The 14833-nt window shown below is 48.3% G+C and overlaps 1 protein-coding gene across 1 annotated transcript in view; it reads left to right on the top strand.

The window, feature by feature from the left end:
- The window catches only part of EFNB1 (ephrin B1), a 90049-nt gene extending 80711 nt beyond the window's left edge, over positions 1-9338 (top strand). Inside the window, exons 4-5 of the mRNA XM_070951999.1 lie at positions 475-606; positions 8637-9338. Coding sequence (XP_070808100.1) covers positions 475-606; positions 8637-9025 — 521 coding nt within the window. The 3' untranslated portion in view covers positions 9026-9338. The remainder of the gene's footprint in view (positions 1-474; positions 607-8636) is intronic.
- Positions 9339-14833: the final 5495 nt, after the last annotated feature.

The raw sequence follows: 14833 nt of genomic DNA, 5'->3' as shown, positions 1-14833 counted from the left end.
TTTGTCTAAAGGCAGGGTTTAGCCACTGAAGAGCGTGCTGTGATTGGTCCTATGGGACAGAGGCTGGTGTTGAGTAGGGAAGGGTGATCTGGGAGGGAGGGAGGGGGGGAGGAAGGAAAGGAAGGAAGGGAAAAAGAAGAAAGGAAGGAGATAGATGAGGAAGGGTGGGAGGGAGGAATCTTAAGAGGACAGCTTTTATGGGACTTTGTAGCAGTTGGGGGGAAAGTCTAAACTGAAGGGGTTGTTAATGGCATTTCCATTATTTCCTTCAGCACCCCTGTCCGTCTGACATATTTCCTGCAAATGGTCTCTTGCATCAGCTCCCTGCTCCTGGCAAAAAGCCAACACTTTTCTTGGCTGCTGCCGAATTGATTATGGCCTAATACAGTCCGGTGCCCCACCTGAGCCCCCGGGCCCCCTTCCCCTGAGGCGGGCCTCTGTTTTTCACCCTGACTTTTCCCTCTCTGTTCTTAGATCCCAATGCGGTGATGCCAGAGCAGCTGACCACAAGCCGTCCCAGCAAGGATTCAGGCAGTGCGGGGGACATCGCCACGCAAAGCCCCCATCACAGATTCCCTTCTGTGGTGGAGGTCCCAGGGAAGCCAGGTAAGACCACCCACCGCCTGGCACTGGAGAAACATCTCAGGCAAGGATGGTTTATAACACGGCTCTGCATTTTTTACCCATTGGGTTGCTTCTGGTGAATGGGGACTTTTGGGGTTCCACTTGGGCTCTGGCTGCTGGCAGTTTGCATCAGTTCGCTTCCACTGGCATTCTCTGCAAGCTCCCTACTCTGAGATGGGCTCAAGAGTAGCTCAGGCTGAGTAATCCTAGGGCTTTAGGGTGAATTGTGATGTCGTCAGGGTGGGAGGTGTGGTTTTAATTTAATTTTAACTGTAATAATTCTCATTACCCAGACTTGGTAACATCATCAGTGTTGGTAGGCAATGGGGTTTTGAGGAATGTTATCTGACCAAAGTTGGAGTAGATAAGGATAAGGATAATTTTATTTCTATACCACCCCTCTCCCGAGGGACTCGGGGCGGTGTACAGTCAGGTAAAACACAATACAAATATCACAATTTAAATTTAAAAATTCTTAAAAGTATTACCCTTAAGGCCAAAATTAGCTAAAAAACCCAAAAAATTTAAGAACTCCGAATTTAAAACTCAATTATGAAGCTAGCCCTGCCTGTCGGAAGAGCAGGGTCTTAAGAGCACAGCAGTAGATAACCTCAATTGCCCCTTCCGACTCTCTGTTTCTGTAATTTTTGTGATTTTTAATTAGGAATGTGTATGTGTTTTTTTTAAAAAAAGGAATATTGAAGGAAAATATGTTTTAATAATACTCTTCATGCTTTTGTACATGTACTCAAGTGTCTAAACAACCTTACAAAAGCAGCTTCTAGTTGATGAGCTGTGGCAATAGTAGGTCGGTTTCCAAGGTTTGTGAGAATGGACTTATAGGAAAGATGGGCTACATCAGTCTCACTTAAACCAGATCACAAAGGGAGAAAGTTTTCCTGGGCTGATTTCAGCTTTGGTAGCATCTGGAAGGGGATCCATAATAGCAACTTTAAGGAAGGCACAGCAACTGAGTGTTTCCCAAATTCCAGACAGCTCCCGTGTGAATGGGATGATGCAATGGCATTCTGATGGAAAGACACCAGTGTGAGAAAGTGTGTAGGTGTGTAAAGGAGTGGTATTTTTTGTATGAGGATTTTAAAAAGTTTTGGGAGTGAGCGAAGAGGGTGACACGGGAATCCATCCACAGAATAAATGAAAGGGATGAAACGATTTGGAAAGAAACACAAGTGAGGAACTGTTGCATGGAGCATTTCACAGGTTTGCATGGGAATTAACAAGATTAATCGAATAGTGAATCTGAAATAAATTCTGGAAAGGTGCCTAAGGAAGAAAGTAATAAATTTCGTGGAAGTATGGAAAGGTGCAAGGCTGTGAATAAAGCAGGGTCAAAAACGTTTATGGGGCAGCTGTGTGAATTGTTCAATCTTGTTGGGGTGGCCTCTGCCCCCCCCCCTTTGGAACAGTGTTCCCCTACACAGAGTTAGCAGGAGCTAACTTTGATGGTTTTAAGCGTAGAGCAGTGTTTCTCAACCTTGGCAACTTGAAGATGAATGGACTTCAACTCCCAGAATTCCCCAGCCAGCTGGGGAATTCTGGGAGTTGAAGTCCATTCATCTTCAAGTTGCCAAGGTTGAGAAACACTGGCATAGAGAATAATTTGGCAAAACTCTGATTGAACGACTGAAAGCAACGACAGGGAAGGAGATGACCCGCTTGGGGAGTCCATTGTCACATTATGTTGGCAGGCAGAATGGACTTCAACTCCCAGAACAAACATACAACATTTATATACATACACTTTTTTTTTAAAACAGCTCTTTCAAAGTGGTTCTTTCTTACTATTTACACATATTTTAACTTTATCTTACTCCACATTGATATCTATCTTCCCTTTTTTCGTCTACATTTTACCTTGATCTTTAACATTTTTTTCTCTCCCTCCTTTATTCCTCTTTCTCATTTTTTCCTATTCTCCAACCATTCATGCCATCACTTTATAATATTCTGTATCCTCTTTCCCCTTGAGTTCTTTTGTTAGTTTGTCCATCTCTGCGCACTATTTCTTTCATTTTTATGCCACTGAAAATCTAGCAAAGATACTGGTCTAATACCAGTAGCGAAAACACCAGCCGATGTGATAGAATGCACTAAGGGAGCCGGATCCCCAGGAGGCGAGGGGGCCGATCCAGAGGAGAAAGAGGCAACTTAGGCCTGATGTTATGTGTGGGAGAAAGTGGGCGAGGACAGCCCCTCCCTAAGAGTTCCCAGAGCGTGTGACAGGTGGAGCTAGCAGTGCCCTCAAATCTGGCAATATTTCGTCTGTAGGTGTGAAACAATAAAGAATTCAGCTCGGAAGAATCTCCACGTGCCATGCTTGCTTTTGGGCTTGGCAACAGTCAGTTGTTATAGATAACCAAACCAAACGCCCATAGATTGCTACAGGAAATGACTGAACATTAACATAAACCGACAGGTCTAATAGCAAAATAACAATACTGACAAAGTCCGTCTTCCCGTGTTGCCTCGAAGAGCTCCATCTTTGTTACCTCCCTGAAAGATTTAGGGAAATGGGTCATTGCAAAAGGCAGGTGATGAAGGAGGATGAAGGTTTATTGGGTTTTCGGGCGCACAAGAATAAACCGACTCTTAAGCTTTTAGAACAGAGGTCTTCAAACTTGGCAGTCTTCAAGCTGGCTGGAGAATTCTGGGAGTTGAAGTCCACAAGTCTTAAAGCTGCCAAGTTTGAAGACCTCTGTTTTAGAAGAAGACTAGGAGATGCTGCGTTGCAGCCAGCAAGATGGTGGGTCCCTAAAGGGAAGGCGGGGTGCAACTGAATCTTGCAAAGGAGACAGGAGAAGCGTTGTGATGGCTGGTGACTCACTGCTACGAGGAGGCAAAATAAGTAGGTACTTACCACACCCTGGTGCACTAGGAGCAAAGATTAGGGATGGGGACGTGCAGCTTCCAGCATTTTCCGTGTCCAACAACAATTATCCCTACTTGCTAGTACATGTGGGGGCAAATTATCCTGCAGTTAAAAAAAAGCTGCAACTGTCTTATCACAGAGGTGGAAGCACTTGGAAAGAAATGTAAATTCTTGGGAATTTTGGGGTGGCTCCCCTTGTTTCTTACAGAATATATGGAAGAGACCAGAGTTGAAGGAGAATGCGTGACTGTCAACCCTGGGCCGATGGGAGAGGGAGGGTTCTGCAACCAAGGCTAGAATTATTTGGACCACGGAATGCCGACATCGTGGTGGGTTACACTCACCTGGTCTGATGAAAATCTGGTATGTTCAAGTACAGGTAGTCCTCGATGTACGACCACAGTCGAGCCCAAAATTTATGCTGCTAAGCGAGACACTTGTTAAGTGAATTTTGCCCCATTTTATTACCTTTCTTGCCACAGTTGCTAAGTGAATCACTGCAATTATTTAAGTTAGTGACATGGTTGTTAAGTGAATCTGGCTTCCCCATGGACTTCGCTCGTCGGAAGGCTGCAAAAAGGGGGGGGGTCACATGACTTGGGGACCAGGGGTGAAATGCTCCCGGTTTGGACCGGATCGCCTGATCCGGTAGCGATGGTGGCGGGTAGTTCAGAGAATCAGTAGCAAAAATCCCTCCCCACCAACATGCCAAGCTGAGCCGCATGATCATTAGAAGCTTTTTATTTTATTTTTAAAAGCATTTTTTCTACAACCTCTTTGGTTGAAAAAAATGCTTTTAAAAGTAAAAACAAAGCCTCTGCCGATCAGGCAAGTCAGCTGGGATTGTCAGAGGCTTTTAAAAGCATTTTTTTACAAGCTTTTCAGCCGATGAGGTTGCAGAAAAAATGGTTTTAAAAGTAAAAAAAAGAAAAAAGAAAGTTGGCCATGCCCACTCAGTCATATTACCCACCCCCCACCAAGCCACGCCCACAGAACCGGTAGTAACAAATTTTACATTTCACCACTGCTGGGGACCCTGCAACCGTCATAAATACGAGTCAGTTGCCAAGTGTCTGAATTTTGATCACGTGACCATGGGGATATTGCAATGGTCTTAAGTGTGAAAAACGGTCATAAGTCACTTTTTTCATTGCCGTTGTCACTTTGAACTAAATGAATTGTTCTAAGTCGAGGACTACCTGTACAGCAAGTTTGATAGAGCAAAACCACTTTCAAAAATGCAGCCGAAAAAAACTGCAGGGATTTCTCCAGGCAGTGAGTTGACATTGACTGAAAGACACACACACACACAGAGACACCCTGCACAAAGTAATGTGTAAACAGGTGGAAAAATATTAATGCACTCAATGAAAAATCAGAAAGGACATCACCGCGTCAGGTTCACGTGGCTTTTGTTATGTATTCAACAGTGTTTAAAATGAGGGGAACAAACAAGAAATAACCCGATCTCTTAGGACAGGAAGGTTTCCTTGATTTCAGAGTTTGGAGACCAGGTGGGATGAACCCCAGGACAGCCTGCTGGGAAGGAGCATCCCTTTAAAAGCAGCCGAAGCCACAGAGAGCGAGAATTTTCCCTTTCCTGCCTTCAAATGGCTGCTCAAAAATCCATCCCCAAAGCCTTTCATTCCCTTTTAAAGGGGTGGAAGGAGGGACCCCCCAGCATCTCTGCGGGAGGCAGCTCAGTAGCCCCCTCCTCCTAGGACAGGGGTCTCCAACAGGGGTGAAATGCTCCCAGTTCGGACCGGATCGCCTGATCCGGTAGCGATGGCGGCGGGTGGTTCGGAGAACTGGTAGCAAAAATCCCTGCCCCCCCCCATGCCCAGCTGAACTGCGCGATCATCAGAGGCTTTTTTTTTTCTTTTTAAAAGCATTTTAAAAAATGCTTTTAAAAGTAAAAAAAAAACAACCTATGATGATCGCGCGGCTCAGCTAGGATCATCAGAGGCTTTTAAAAGCATTTTTTCTACAACCTCTTTGGCTGAAAAAATCCTCTTAAAAGTAAAAAAAAAGCCTCTGATGATTGCGTGGCTCAGCTGGGATCGTCAGAGGCTTTTAAAAGCATTTCTTTTTACAACCTCTTCAGCCAAAGAGGTTGTAGAAAAAAATGTTTTTAAAAGAAAAAAAAGCCTCTGCCGATCAGGCAACTCAGCTAGGATCGTCAGAGGCTTTTAAAAACATTTTTTTACAACCTCTTCAGCCAAAGACATGGTAGAAAAAATGGATTTCACCACTGGTCTCCAACCTTGGCCGCTTTAAGCCTGGAGGACTTCAACTCTGCTCAAAAATCCTTGGTACTACAGTGGTTTAAAGCACCCTGTTATTAACACAGCTGCCTGCAATTTACTGCTGGTTCGAATCTCTCCAAGGCTCAAGGTTGACTCAGCCTTCCATCCTTTCTAAGGTAGGTGAAATGAGGACCCAGTTTGTGGGGGCAATAAGCTGACTTTGTATAAATATACAAAAGTATGAAGGCTATTGCTTAACGCACTGTAAGCCGCCCTGAGTCTCCGGAGAAGGGCGGCATATAAATCAAATTAAAAAACAAAAAAAACAAAACAAAAAAAAAAAACAAAAAAAAAAACTCCCAGAATTCCCCAGCCAGCTTTGCTATTATTCCCCAGTCAGCTGTCCTAAAATATTCCCAAATCCATTCCCTTTTAAAGGGGAGGGAGGAGGGAGCCCCCAGCGTCTCTGCGGGAGGCAGCTCAGTAGCCCCCTCCTCCTAGGAGATGCCTGGCTTCTCCTGCTGACCGCTTGCCCCTCCCTGCTAGACAGGAAGAAGGAAGAGGATTATCCAAGACACTGAAGCTGAATTCTGTGAAGCTGGACCTTTCTACGGTCTTTGGGGTGGAGACCTTTTAGCCCTCTTCCAAAAGGGAAGGAAGGTTTCACTTGACAGAAGGGCTGATTCCAATAGGACGTTGGCCGATGCTTTCCTGTGGGTTCCTGGGTGGATTGAGGGTGGGAAGTAGCCCAAATGCCCCTTACAGCTGCAGATTAATCTGAAAGAACAAAGGAATTTAAAAAAAAAACTACTTGAAGTTGACCTGTTATCGTTAGATTCCTTTTACCCATTATAGTTTAATGCAAATCTATTTAAGGTGCACCAGTGCTGGCCAGATACGTATTAAGCTTCAGTTTTGTGCACGCTGATGTTCATAAATTTTCTCCTTAAATCGATGTGCTGCTTTTCCACACCTTTACCAGCTGTGCTTGTTCTCCTGCTGGCTCTGGAGGCTCCTTTGCCCTCAGTGAGTCTCCTGCCCTCCCCTCTTGCTGGGAAGGCTGCTCAGCCACAGGCTTTGACAAACCTCTGGTGGATGCGGTTTCCTGATCCTTCTGGCAGAAAAATCAGACAAAATACGAGCAAAAGGAGATAACTCTAGGAGCAGCCCTGGGAAGCCATTGATAGAAATCATAGAACAATAGAGTAGGAAGGGATCTTGGAGGTCATCTAGTCCAACCTCTTGCTCAAGCAGGAGACCTGTACTATTTCAGAGAAAAGGTTGTCAAATCTCTTCTTGAAAACCTCTAGTGATGGAGCACTCACAGCTTCCGGTGGCAAGCTGTTCCACTGATGAATGGTTCTGTTAACTAATCCTAATCTATTGATGAAAAGTAAGTGGCACTCTTCTGGAAGGATAGCACTTAGACTTATATACCGCTTTACAGCTCTCTCTTAAATAGTTTACAGAGTCAGCCGATTGCCCCCAACAATCTGGGTCTTCATTTTACCGACCTCAGACTGAGTCAACCTTGAGCCAGTGAGGATCGAACTCCTGGCTGTGGGCAGAATTGGCCTGCAATACTGCATTCTGACCACTGCACCACCAGGACTCCTTGGTGATTTGCTTTCATATCATTTTGTAATCTAAAGTGGTGCCTCCTAGATGGGCTACAGAATAATTTCCTAGCAACACGGAGATTGACTGACCTTGTCTGGGGGATTTTGGAAGCGATACTGATGCTCGGCTAGAATGCCACCAGCTCTGGTGAAGAGTCTTGGAGTTAGGAGAAGAATAATCGTGATGTCGGTCTTGGGACTCTTGGAAAGGCTGTATTTCGATCTGCATTCTGGCACCAAAGTCAGCTCTGTTGTTGCAAGAGAAAGAAGTTGGGCGCATTCCTGATTCTTCTCAAGCTCTTCTCTCCGCAGCTTGATTGGGTGGAGGTAGCCTAGCGTAGCAGTTGCACTCCTATCAGAAAAATGTGTTCCATGCAGTGGGAATGGTATTCTGCTCCAGTTCATAGAGCAGGTGTGGTGGGACATTTCATCTTATCTGCTATGTTCTTTAATGTGCATTTGAAGCTGCAGTGGGAGCTCTGAAGGGCATCTGCGTGCGTGGAGTCCAGTAAATTGAACTGAATCTTCACAAGACCAAGGGTGTTGCTTTTCTTATTTGGGAAATGGACAGTTCATAAAGAACAGTGTGGTGACAGTGGCTGTTATTCCATTTATATGCGGCCCAGTAAATCTGGGCTCTTGTCCTTGACGTCCATAATCCAACTGTGTCCTTCAAAACTAGTGGACACTTCCCTTATTTGCTCCTTTCTGGATAGGGGTGTCTTGCAGGGGAGACCCACGACAGGTAATGCCCTGCATGGATTACTGTAATAGGCAGTACCTGCACTTTCCACAGAAATGACTCCAAAGCTTTTAAAAATGCCGTTTCCTTCCTTCCTATTTGAGTCAGATGCGATTCCAGGACAGCCTTTCCCTGGCTGCCGATTTACCTCCAAGCCCAGTTCATACTCTGGCGTTTTCCTTTCGGATCCTCAACTCTGACGGCTGGGCCTTAAAATCCCAAGGAATCCCTTTTTTGCTTAGCCTCCTTAAGGGAGGAGCATTGGGTCATCCTTGGGGAGAGAGATCATTTTGCGGTGGGACCTCTTTTCCACAGAGATGCTTCCTTGGATCTTGAAAAGATTGTGGTCTACTTGTTCTAACCTACTTTATTTCATAAAGTGCAGGTAGTTGGGTTTGGGCACCAAGATTCCCGTCCTCACGAAGGGCCCTTTCCGACGTACAGAGAGCCGACCGCTTGCCTGGCCCCCCATCCTCGACCTTCCTTAACTTCTCTTTTCCTTCCACACATGCCAGACCCTGTTAACCAAGATGGCCAGGATACCCAAAGACCGACCGATGGATTCTTCAGCTCCAAGGTGGCCGTGTTTGCTGCGATCGGGGCTGGCTGCGTCATTTTCATCCTCATCCTCATCTTCCTCATCGTCCTTCTCATCAAGATCCGAAAACGGCACCGGAAGCACACGCAGCAGCGGGCGGCGGCCCTGTCGCTCAGCACCCTGGCCAGCCCCAAGAGCAGCGGCAACGCCGGCTCCGAACCCAGCGACATCATCATCCCCTTGCGGACTACAGAGAACAACTACTGCCCTCATTACGAGAAAGTCAGCGGGGACTATGGGCACCCGGTCTACATTGTCCAGGAGATGCCCCCCCAGAGCCCGGCTAACATTTATTACAAGGTTTGAACAAGGACAAACCTTGCTGCCCACCGCAAAAGCCCTCCGGGTGCAAGGGGAGAGGAGAGAAGGAGGAGGGTCTGCTTGCCCCCTCGAGCACTCCCCGCCCTTGATTAGCATTTAGCCTTGTAGTTTGGAGCTTTTCAGACCCAGGATTTGAGGGTGGGGGGTGTCCTCTTGCCCCCTCTGCTCCCAGCCCGCTTTGTGGCCCTCACTTGGGCTCTGTGCCTTTCTCGCTCTTGAACCCACCCGGGAAGCCCCAAGATGGCCGCCGCCTCGCTTTGGGGGTAGATTTTCCGGCTCCTCAGCGTCGTTTTTTTCGGGGGGGAGGGGCATTGTTGGGAGGGAAGCCACACCAAGCCTGGCTCTCCGGGGGGGGGGGCATGCCAGTCCCTGCGGGGCAGAGCTTTGGACCATGCTGAGAAAGAAGTCTGCCTAGCCCCATCTTATAATAATTCTAAAGTATTTTTTGTAACTTTTTAAAAAATTGTGAAAGATTGGACTTGTGAGCTGCCTCCTGCGGTTTCTCAGCACAAGCTCATCTGCAGTCCTTCCCCTCCCCCCTGCCCCCCCCCCGCCCTATCTTGGGCTTCATCCACTCATCCCACTGGACAGTCATCTCCTCATGCTCTGTGTCTGCTGCGAGAAAAGTGGATCTTTCGTTCTTTTGGTTCTTTTTGCTAATTTATGAAACAAACAAACAAAAAAAGTTTGCAATGGTCGGTCCAGGAGAGAATCTAGTTCTGAAAACCAACCGGAATGGCTGTCCAGAGGTGGGCTGCTGTTTGTGCCCACCGGAACAGCCCCCCTCCTGGGCCAGGGTGCAGATGCGCGAGGGCGTTGCGATGCCCAGGATAGGAGTCTCCCTGAATTCCCGATTCCGTGACCCAGAAGAGGGGAATGAAGGGAAAGCATCCATGGTCCCAGGACCCTTCCAGAAAGCCCGTGGAAGGGAGCTCAGCTTTTGGCTCTTCGGGGGTCCAGGAGGAGGAGCAACACAGACCCCTCCCCCCTTGCTTGGATTCGGTCTCTTTTATGCCCAATTGCAGAATGTGGCAATCATCCCCCCCCCAATTTCTTTGATCCAGCCACCCATCCCAGAGCTCTTCATTGGTTTGCTCCTGCCAGTCATATTAATTCTAATTGTGACTTCTGTGGCCTGCAAGGGCCCTTGATTGGCCCCGGGCCTCTTCACGGGAGAGAAAGAAGCCCTCTGGGCTCAGCTTTCCCAGTGGGTGCAAGTGTCAATCAAAGCCTCTGCCCCTCCCCTCCCAGCCCATCTCCTGCTCTGTAGGGGGCGAGTCTCCCCCTCCCTGGGTGGGCAGAAGGAAGCCGGCCCCCCGTTCCTCCTCACGCCTGCTTGGCTGCAGCATCCTGGGCTCCGGGCCCTTTCACGGCCACCTTGCACCTGTCATGCCAGAAGCCTTACGTTGCTCGGAGACGCTGCTGCGCTTCTTGCTCTGCGCTTGCGTGTCTCGCCCTCCACGCCTCCATCAAACCCGGTTGCAGCTCACTGTCTGCCCCCCAGGCCGTCGGGCCCTACAGCAAGGCTCCAAGGCCGGCCTTCTGCCTGGCAGCTGGCGGCTGGCGGTTGGAGTCTGCCTCGGCCGCTCCCGAGAAGATTGTGGGGTTGGCACTGTGCAGCCCTCATCGGCCTGCCTGCCTTTTGGAGACCGACTTTTGCAATAAACTGATCCGGTCGGGGTGGGTGGGGGGTAGAGGCCCGGCTGCCCGGCTGACCAGTTGCCCATCCTCAGAGACAGGCCCACCCAAGGCCCCTCCGGCTCCTCCCCATCAGCATTTCTATGCAGGATATGAAGTGGGTGTGTCCGTCCGTCCGTTTGTCCGTCCGTCCGTCTGTGTAAGGGCTTAGGTTAATTGTGCACTTTGAGGCGTGTTCAGTGGAGATCAGCCAAGAATTCAAGTTTCTCAGGGCTCCACAGATAACCGACAGGTAATTTTTAGTAGTGGTAGTAGTAGTAGTAGTAGTGTTCTTTTTAAAATGTAAAGACTCTTCCCATGGCCCCTTACTATCTTACACCCAGTGGTAGGGAAGCCCCTCTCTGGCCCGGAGGAGGGGGCTGCCCCTGCAGTGGGAGGCTTTTAGCATTTTGTTCTGATTCCCAGACTTGGCAGCCGTCTGCCGAATGGTGGAAGTGGCGGGTCAGAGGCCTCTCTTAGAACCACTGACCCTCACAGGCTCCGGAGCCCCCTGGGGAAGGGAAGAGGGACCCCACACAATCCAGCTGAGAGAGATTGAGGGAGGAGAGGAGAGGAGGGATTGTGTAGTTCCAACCATAAACACGTAGATTTTACACAGGGTGCAGCAAAAAATAGGGAGAGAGAGAAGATGCCAATTGCGGTCCTTCATGTAGGCACTCAAGAAAACTAATTTACAATCACGGCTTATTTTCCTTTGTGTGCAGAAATGGAAACCTGGGTGAGGTTCCCTTCGTGCTCCGTGCGGAACAACAAAATAAGAGACACATGAGGAGTTCGATGCAGGCAATTCATTTTGTGTCGGGAATTTTGCCTTGTGTGAAGTCCTCTCCAGTGTGACTTCTCTTTTCCTACACACACACACACACACACACACACACGCACGCACACAATTTTGGGGGGCGAGGGGGGAGCAGAAGCAACTGGGATGGCAAGAACCTTCAAAAGCTCAAGTTGGGCTCTAGAGCAGTGTTTCTCAACCTTGGAAGCTTGAAGATGGGTGGACTTCAACTCCCAGAATCCCCCAGCCAGCGCTGGCTGGGGGATTCTGGGAGTTGAAGTCCACCCATCTTCAAGCTTCCAAGGTTGAGAAACACTGCTCTAGAGGGTGGTTGACTTGCACCCTCCCCCTTAAAATAAACAAATAATTGGGGTGTGGGCAGCCAAATAAATTTGTAAAATGAGTGTATGGGGTGTCAATCTGCCTTTGGGGTCTTGGGGTTTTTTTTTAGCACCTCTCTCTGCTGAATCCTGAAATGTCCTTTTGCTTCATCTTTCTCCCATCAAAAGGGTTTTTTCTTTTTTTTTTAAATGAGGTTTTATTTTGTGTAAATAACCAGTCTTTTTGGAGGGTATAATGTAAAGAAGTTTTGTATAAACTTTGGATTATTTTCTGGTTGCTTTTCTTAGAAAAAGAAAACAAAATGAATTAAAAATATGGGAAAAAAACCAACCACAAGAACGGGTGTTAAAACATTTGTCATACTTTAGTCTCTCTACATGCAGTTCATCCATCACAGGACGACACACCTGGGGTGTGTAACCAGCACACTCACCTCCTGAAAGGCCGCCCCATGCCCCCTCCTCCTAAAACTTCTGGGGGCCACCAGAGGGGCTCGCTGATACCCATCCCCAGGCAGAGAACCGAGGCGGAGAGTCCCATCAGTTCAGGGGGCTTGCAGTCCTGAAACCCCTCGGGCTGGGATCCCTGCCTTTTCATACCCTAGAAGACTCTGCTGGTGCTTGAGGGGCCAAATACCCCCCCCTTTCTGTAGCCCTTGGAGTTGCCTCTGAATGGATGCTGGTCCTAAGCCAGCGATGGCTAACCTTTTTGCCATTGCGTGCCAAAAGTGGGGGGAGTGCGGGGGGGGGGTCGCTCGCGCACGTGCCCACACCGATAATTCTATGCGCCCCACCCCCCAGCGCACATGCGTGTGCAACCCCTGGGCTCCCCCCACTTTTGGCATGCGATGGCAAGGTAGGTCTGTTTTTCGCTCTCCCCAGGCTCCAGAGCCTTCCTAGGAGCCTGGGGAGGGCAAAAATGGCCTTTCCCATTCCTCCAGAGGCCCTCCGGAGGCCGGAAACAGCCTTTTTCCTGACTTCTGGTAGGCCCAAAAGGCCCGAAAATCAACTGGATGCACGCCGGAGCTGAGCTCGCGTGCCCACTGATATGGCTCCGTGTGCCACCTGTGGCACGCGTGCCATAGGTTTGCCATCACAGTCCTAAGCCATCCATCCTGCAGGTTGAGGCAATTGGGTTCATGTTTTCTGGGTGCCTGGCAGGTTTGAGGAGCTCTGGCTTACTCGTGGGGCCGGGGGGGGGGGGGGCTGAGAGCAAGCAGTCCCTGGGAGCAATTGGGGGGGGGCACCCGGGAGAAGGCATGCTTCCCTTCCCCAAGAGTGGCCTGTGGCCCCTATCAGACCAGAGGCATTTTCACATCTGGTCTCCCACTTGCCAGTGTTTCTGACTCTGGTGGGCATCTGGCTTGGCCTCGGAGGATTCAGATACTACCTCCCCCCCCCAGAAGCTCAGAAAAGGGGCCATCTGGCAGCAGGTGGGCAATGCTGGGCCTTTTCTGTTCAAGGTGAGGCTGTTCCCCATCCTGCCTGGTGCTCCAGTGGTTGAGGTCGCCAGTGGACAACTCCGAATTTACCAGAACAATGGTGTGGAGGGTTTTTTTTTTTTTTTAAAGAACTATTGATTCTGTCACATTTTAGAAATTCCTTTACCCTTTATTCACTGCTTTCACCCAGTTGCCACATCATTGTCTTCAGTAATAATGGGAAGTGAATTCCCTGGAGCCATGATGGAACGTGGTATATTGTTAAATAAAGTATTTTTTTCCTATGGAATTGAGTTGTCTTGCATTTTGGGGTTCTTTTGTGGAGAAAGTACTTGGCCCTGAATGTTCTTCCTAGAAAAACGAAAGAAGTGTGCAGGATTAAAACTGCCTCCAGAAAAATCTCCTTCTCAAATCTCAAAAGTGGGGGGAGTTCCTGCTGCTTTGCTTACTGCCATCTGGACCAGGGGTCTCCAACCTTGGCAACTTTAAGACTTGTGGACTTCAACTCTCAGAGTTCCTCAGCCAGCTGGCTGAGGAACTCTGGGAGTTGAAGTCCACAAGTCTTAAAGTTGCCAAGGTTGGAATCCCCTGATCTGGACAGTTGAAATGGTGAAGGGGGGGGCTGCTTGGGCCTCCCCCCAGCAACCTTTCAGAAGCTGCTGTGGGTTTATTCCCACCCATAGAGCAGCACCAGGTGGAATGAGACAACTTGCCGTAGCCATCTCGTCACAGCCAACGCACCACAGTTAACTCACCACAGCCAACTTGCGTCGAGGCAAATTGCTGTGGAACAATTCAATTTAATCATTTAAATTAATTTAAAAATATATTTTAATTTCTGTCATTCACGTTTCATTTTGTCCCTTCTTTGGCATCCTTTCTTGAATGATTCTATTCCACCATTTCTTTGATATTAGTGTAACTCTTGCCTCGGGGTGAGCTGACCATGGCGAAGGTGTCCCACCCCTGGAGAATGGGCTGTGGTGTGTTGGGACTGTGGCAAGTTGTCATAGACCTGCGTGGGGAGGATATTCCTTGTCTCTGCTCACCAGGAGTTCCCAGTTGCTGCTCAAAGGGCAGAAGCAGTCCTGAGCCCCAAGAAAAGCTTTGGAAACCCCACAGTGGCTGCTTCCCTGCAACGGGATTCTGTTGTGTGTTGTCAATAAGAGATGGTGAAGAGGTACCATCTGGTGGGAGTCGGGATTCCTCCTTTTAACCGAACTGTCAGTTAAAAAAAAAAAACTGTTCAGTAAAAGGCAAGGAAGTAATAAGAAGAATAAGAATAAGAATAATTTTATTTCTATACCGCCCTTCTCCCAAAGGACTCAGGGCGGTGTACAGCCTATTAAAAGCACAAGACAAACATCAATTAAAATAATTTAAAATTATTAAATAATTCGGATCAATTTAAAACCCCAGAAATTTAAAACACCCAATTTAAAATTATTATGTTGATAGCCCGGCCTGGCGGAACAACAGGGTCTTGAGTGCACAGCGAAATGCCCGGAAGTCGGAGATCTTACGTATTTCCGGG

This window comes from Pituophis catenifer, unplaced genomic scaffold, assembly GCF_029215685.1.
Source record: "Pituophis catenifer annectens isolate HBS135680 unplaced genomic scaffold, rPitCat1.0.hap2 SCAF_11, whole genome shotgun sequence".
Lineage (NCBI taxonomy): Eukaryota > Metazoa > Chordata > Lepidosauria > Squamata > Colubridae > Pituophis > Pituophis catenifer.
This window is presented reverse-complemented; position numbering and strand designations above follow the sequence as displayed.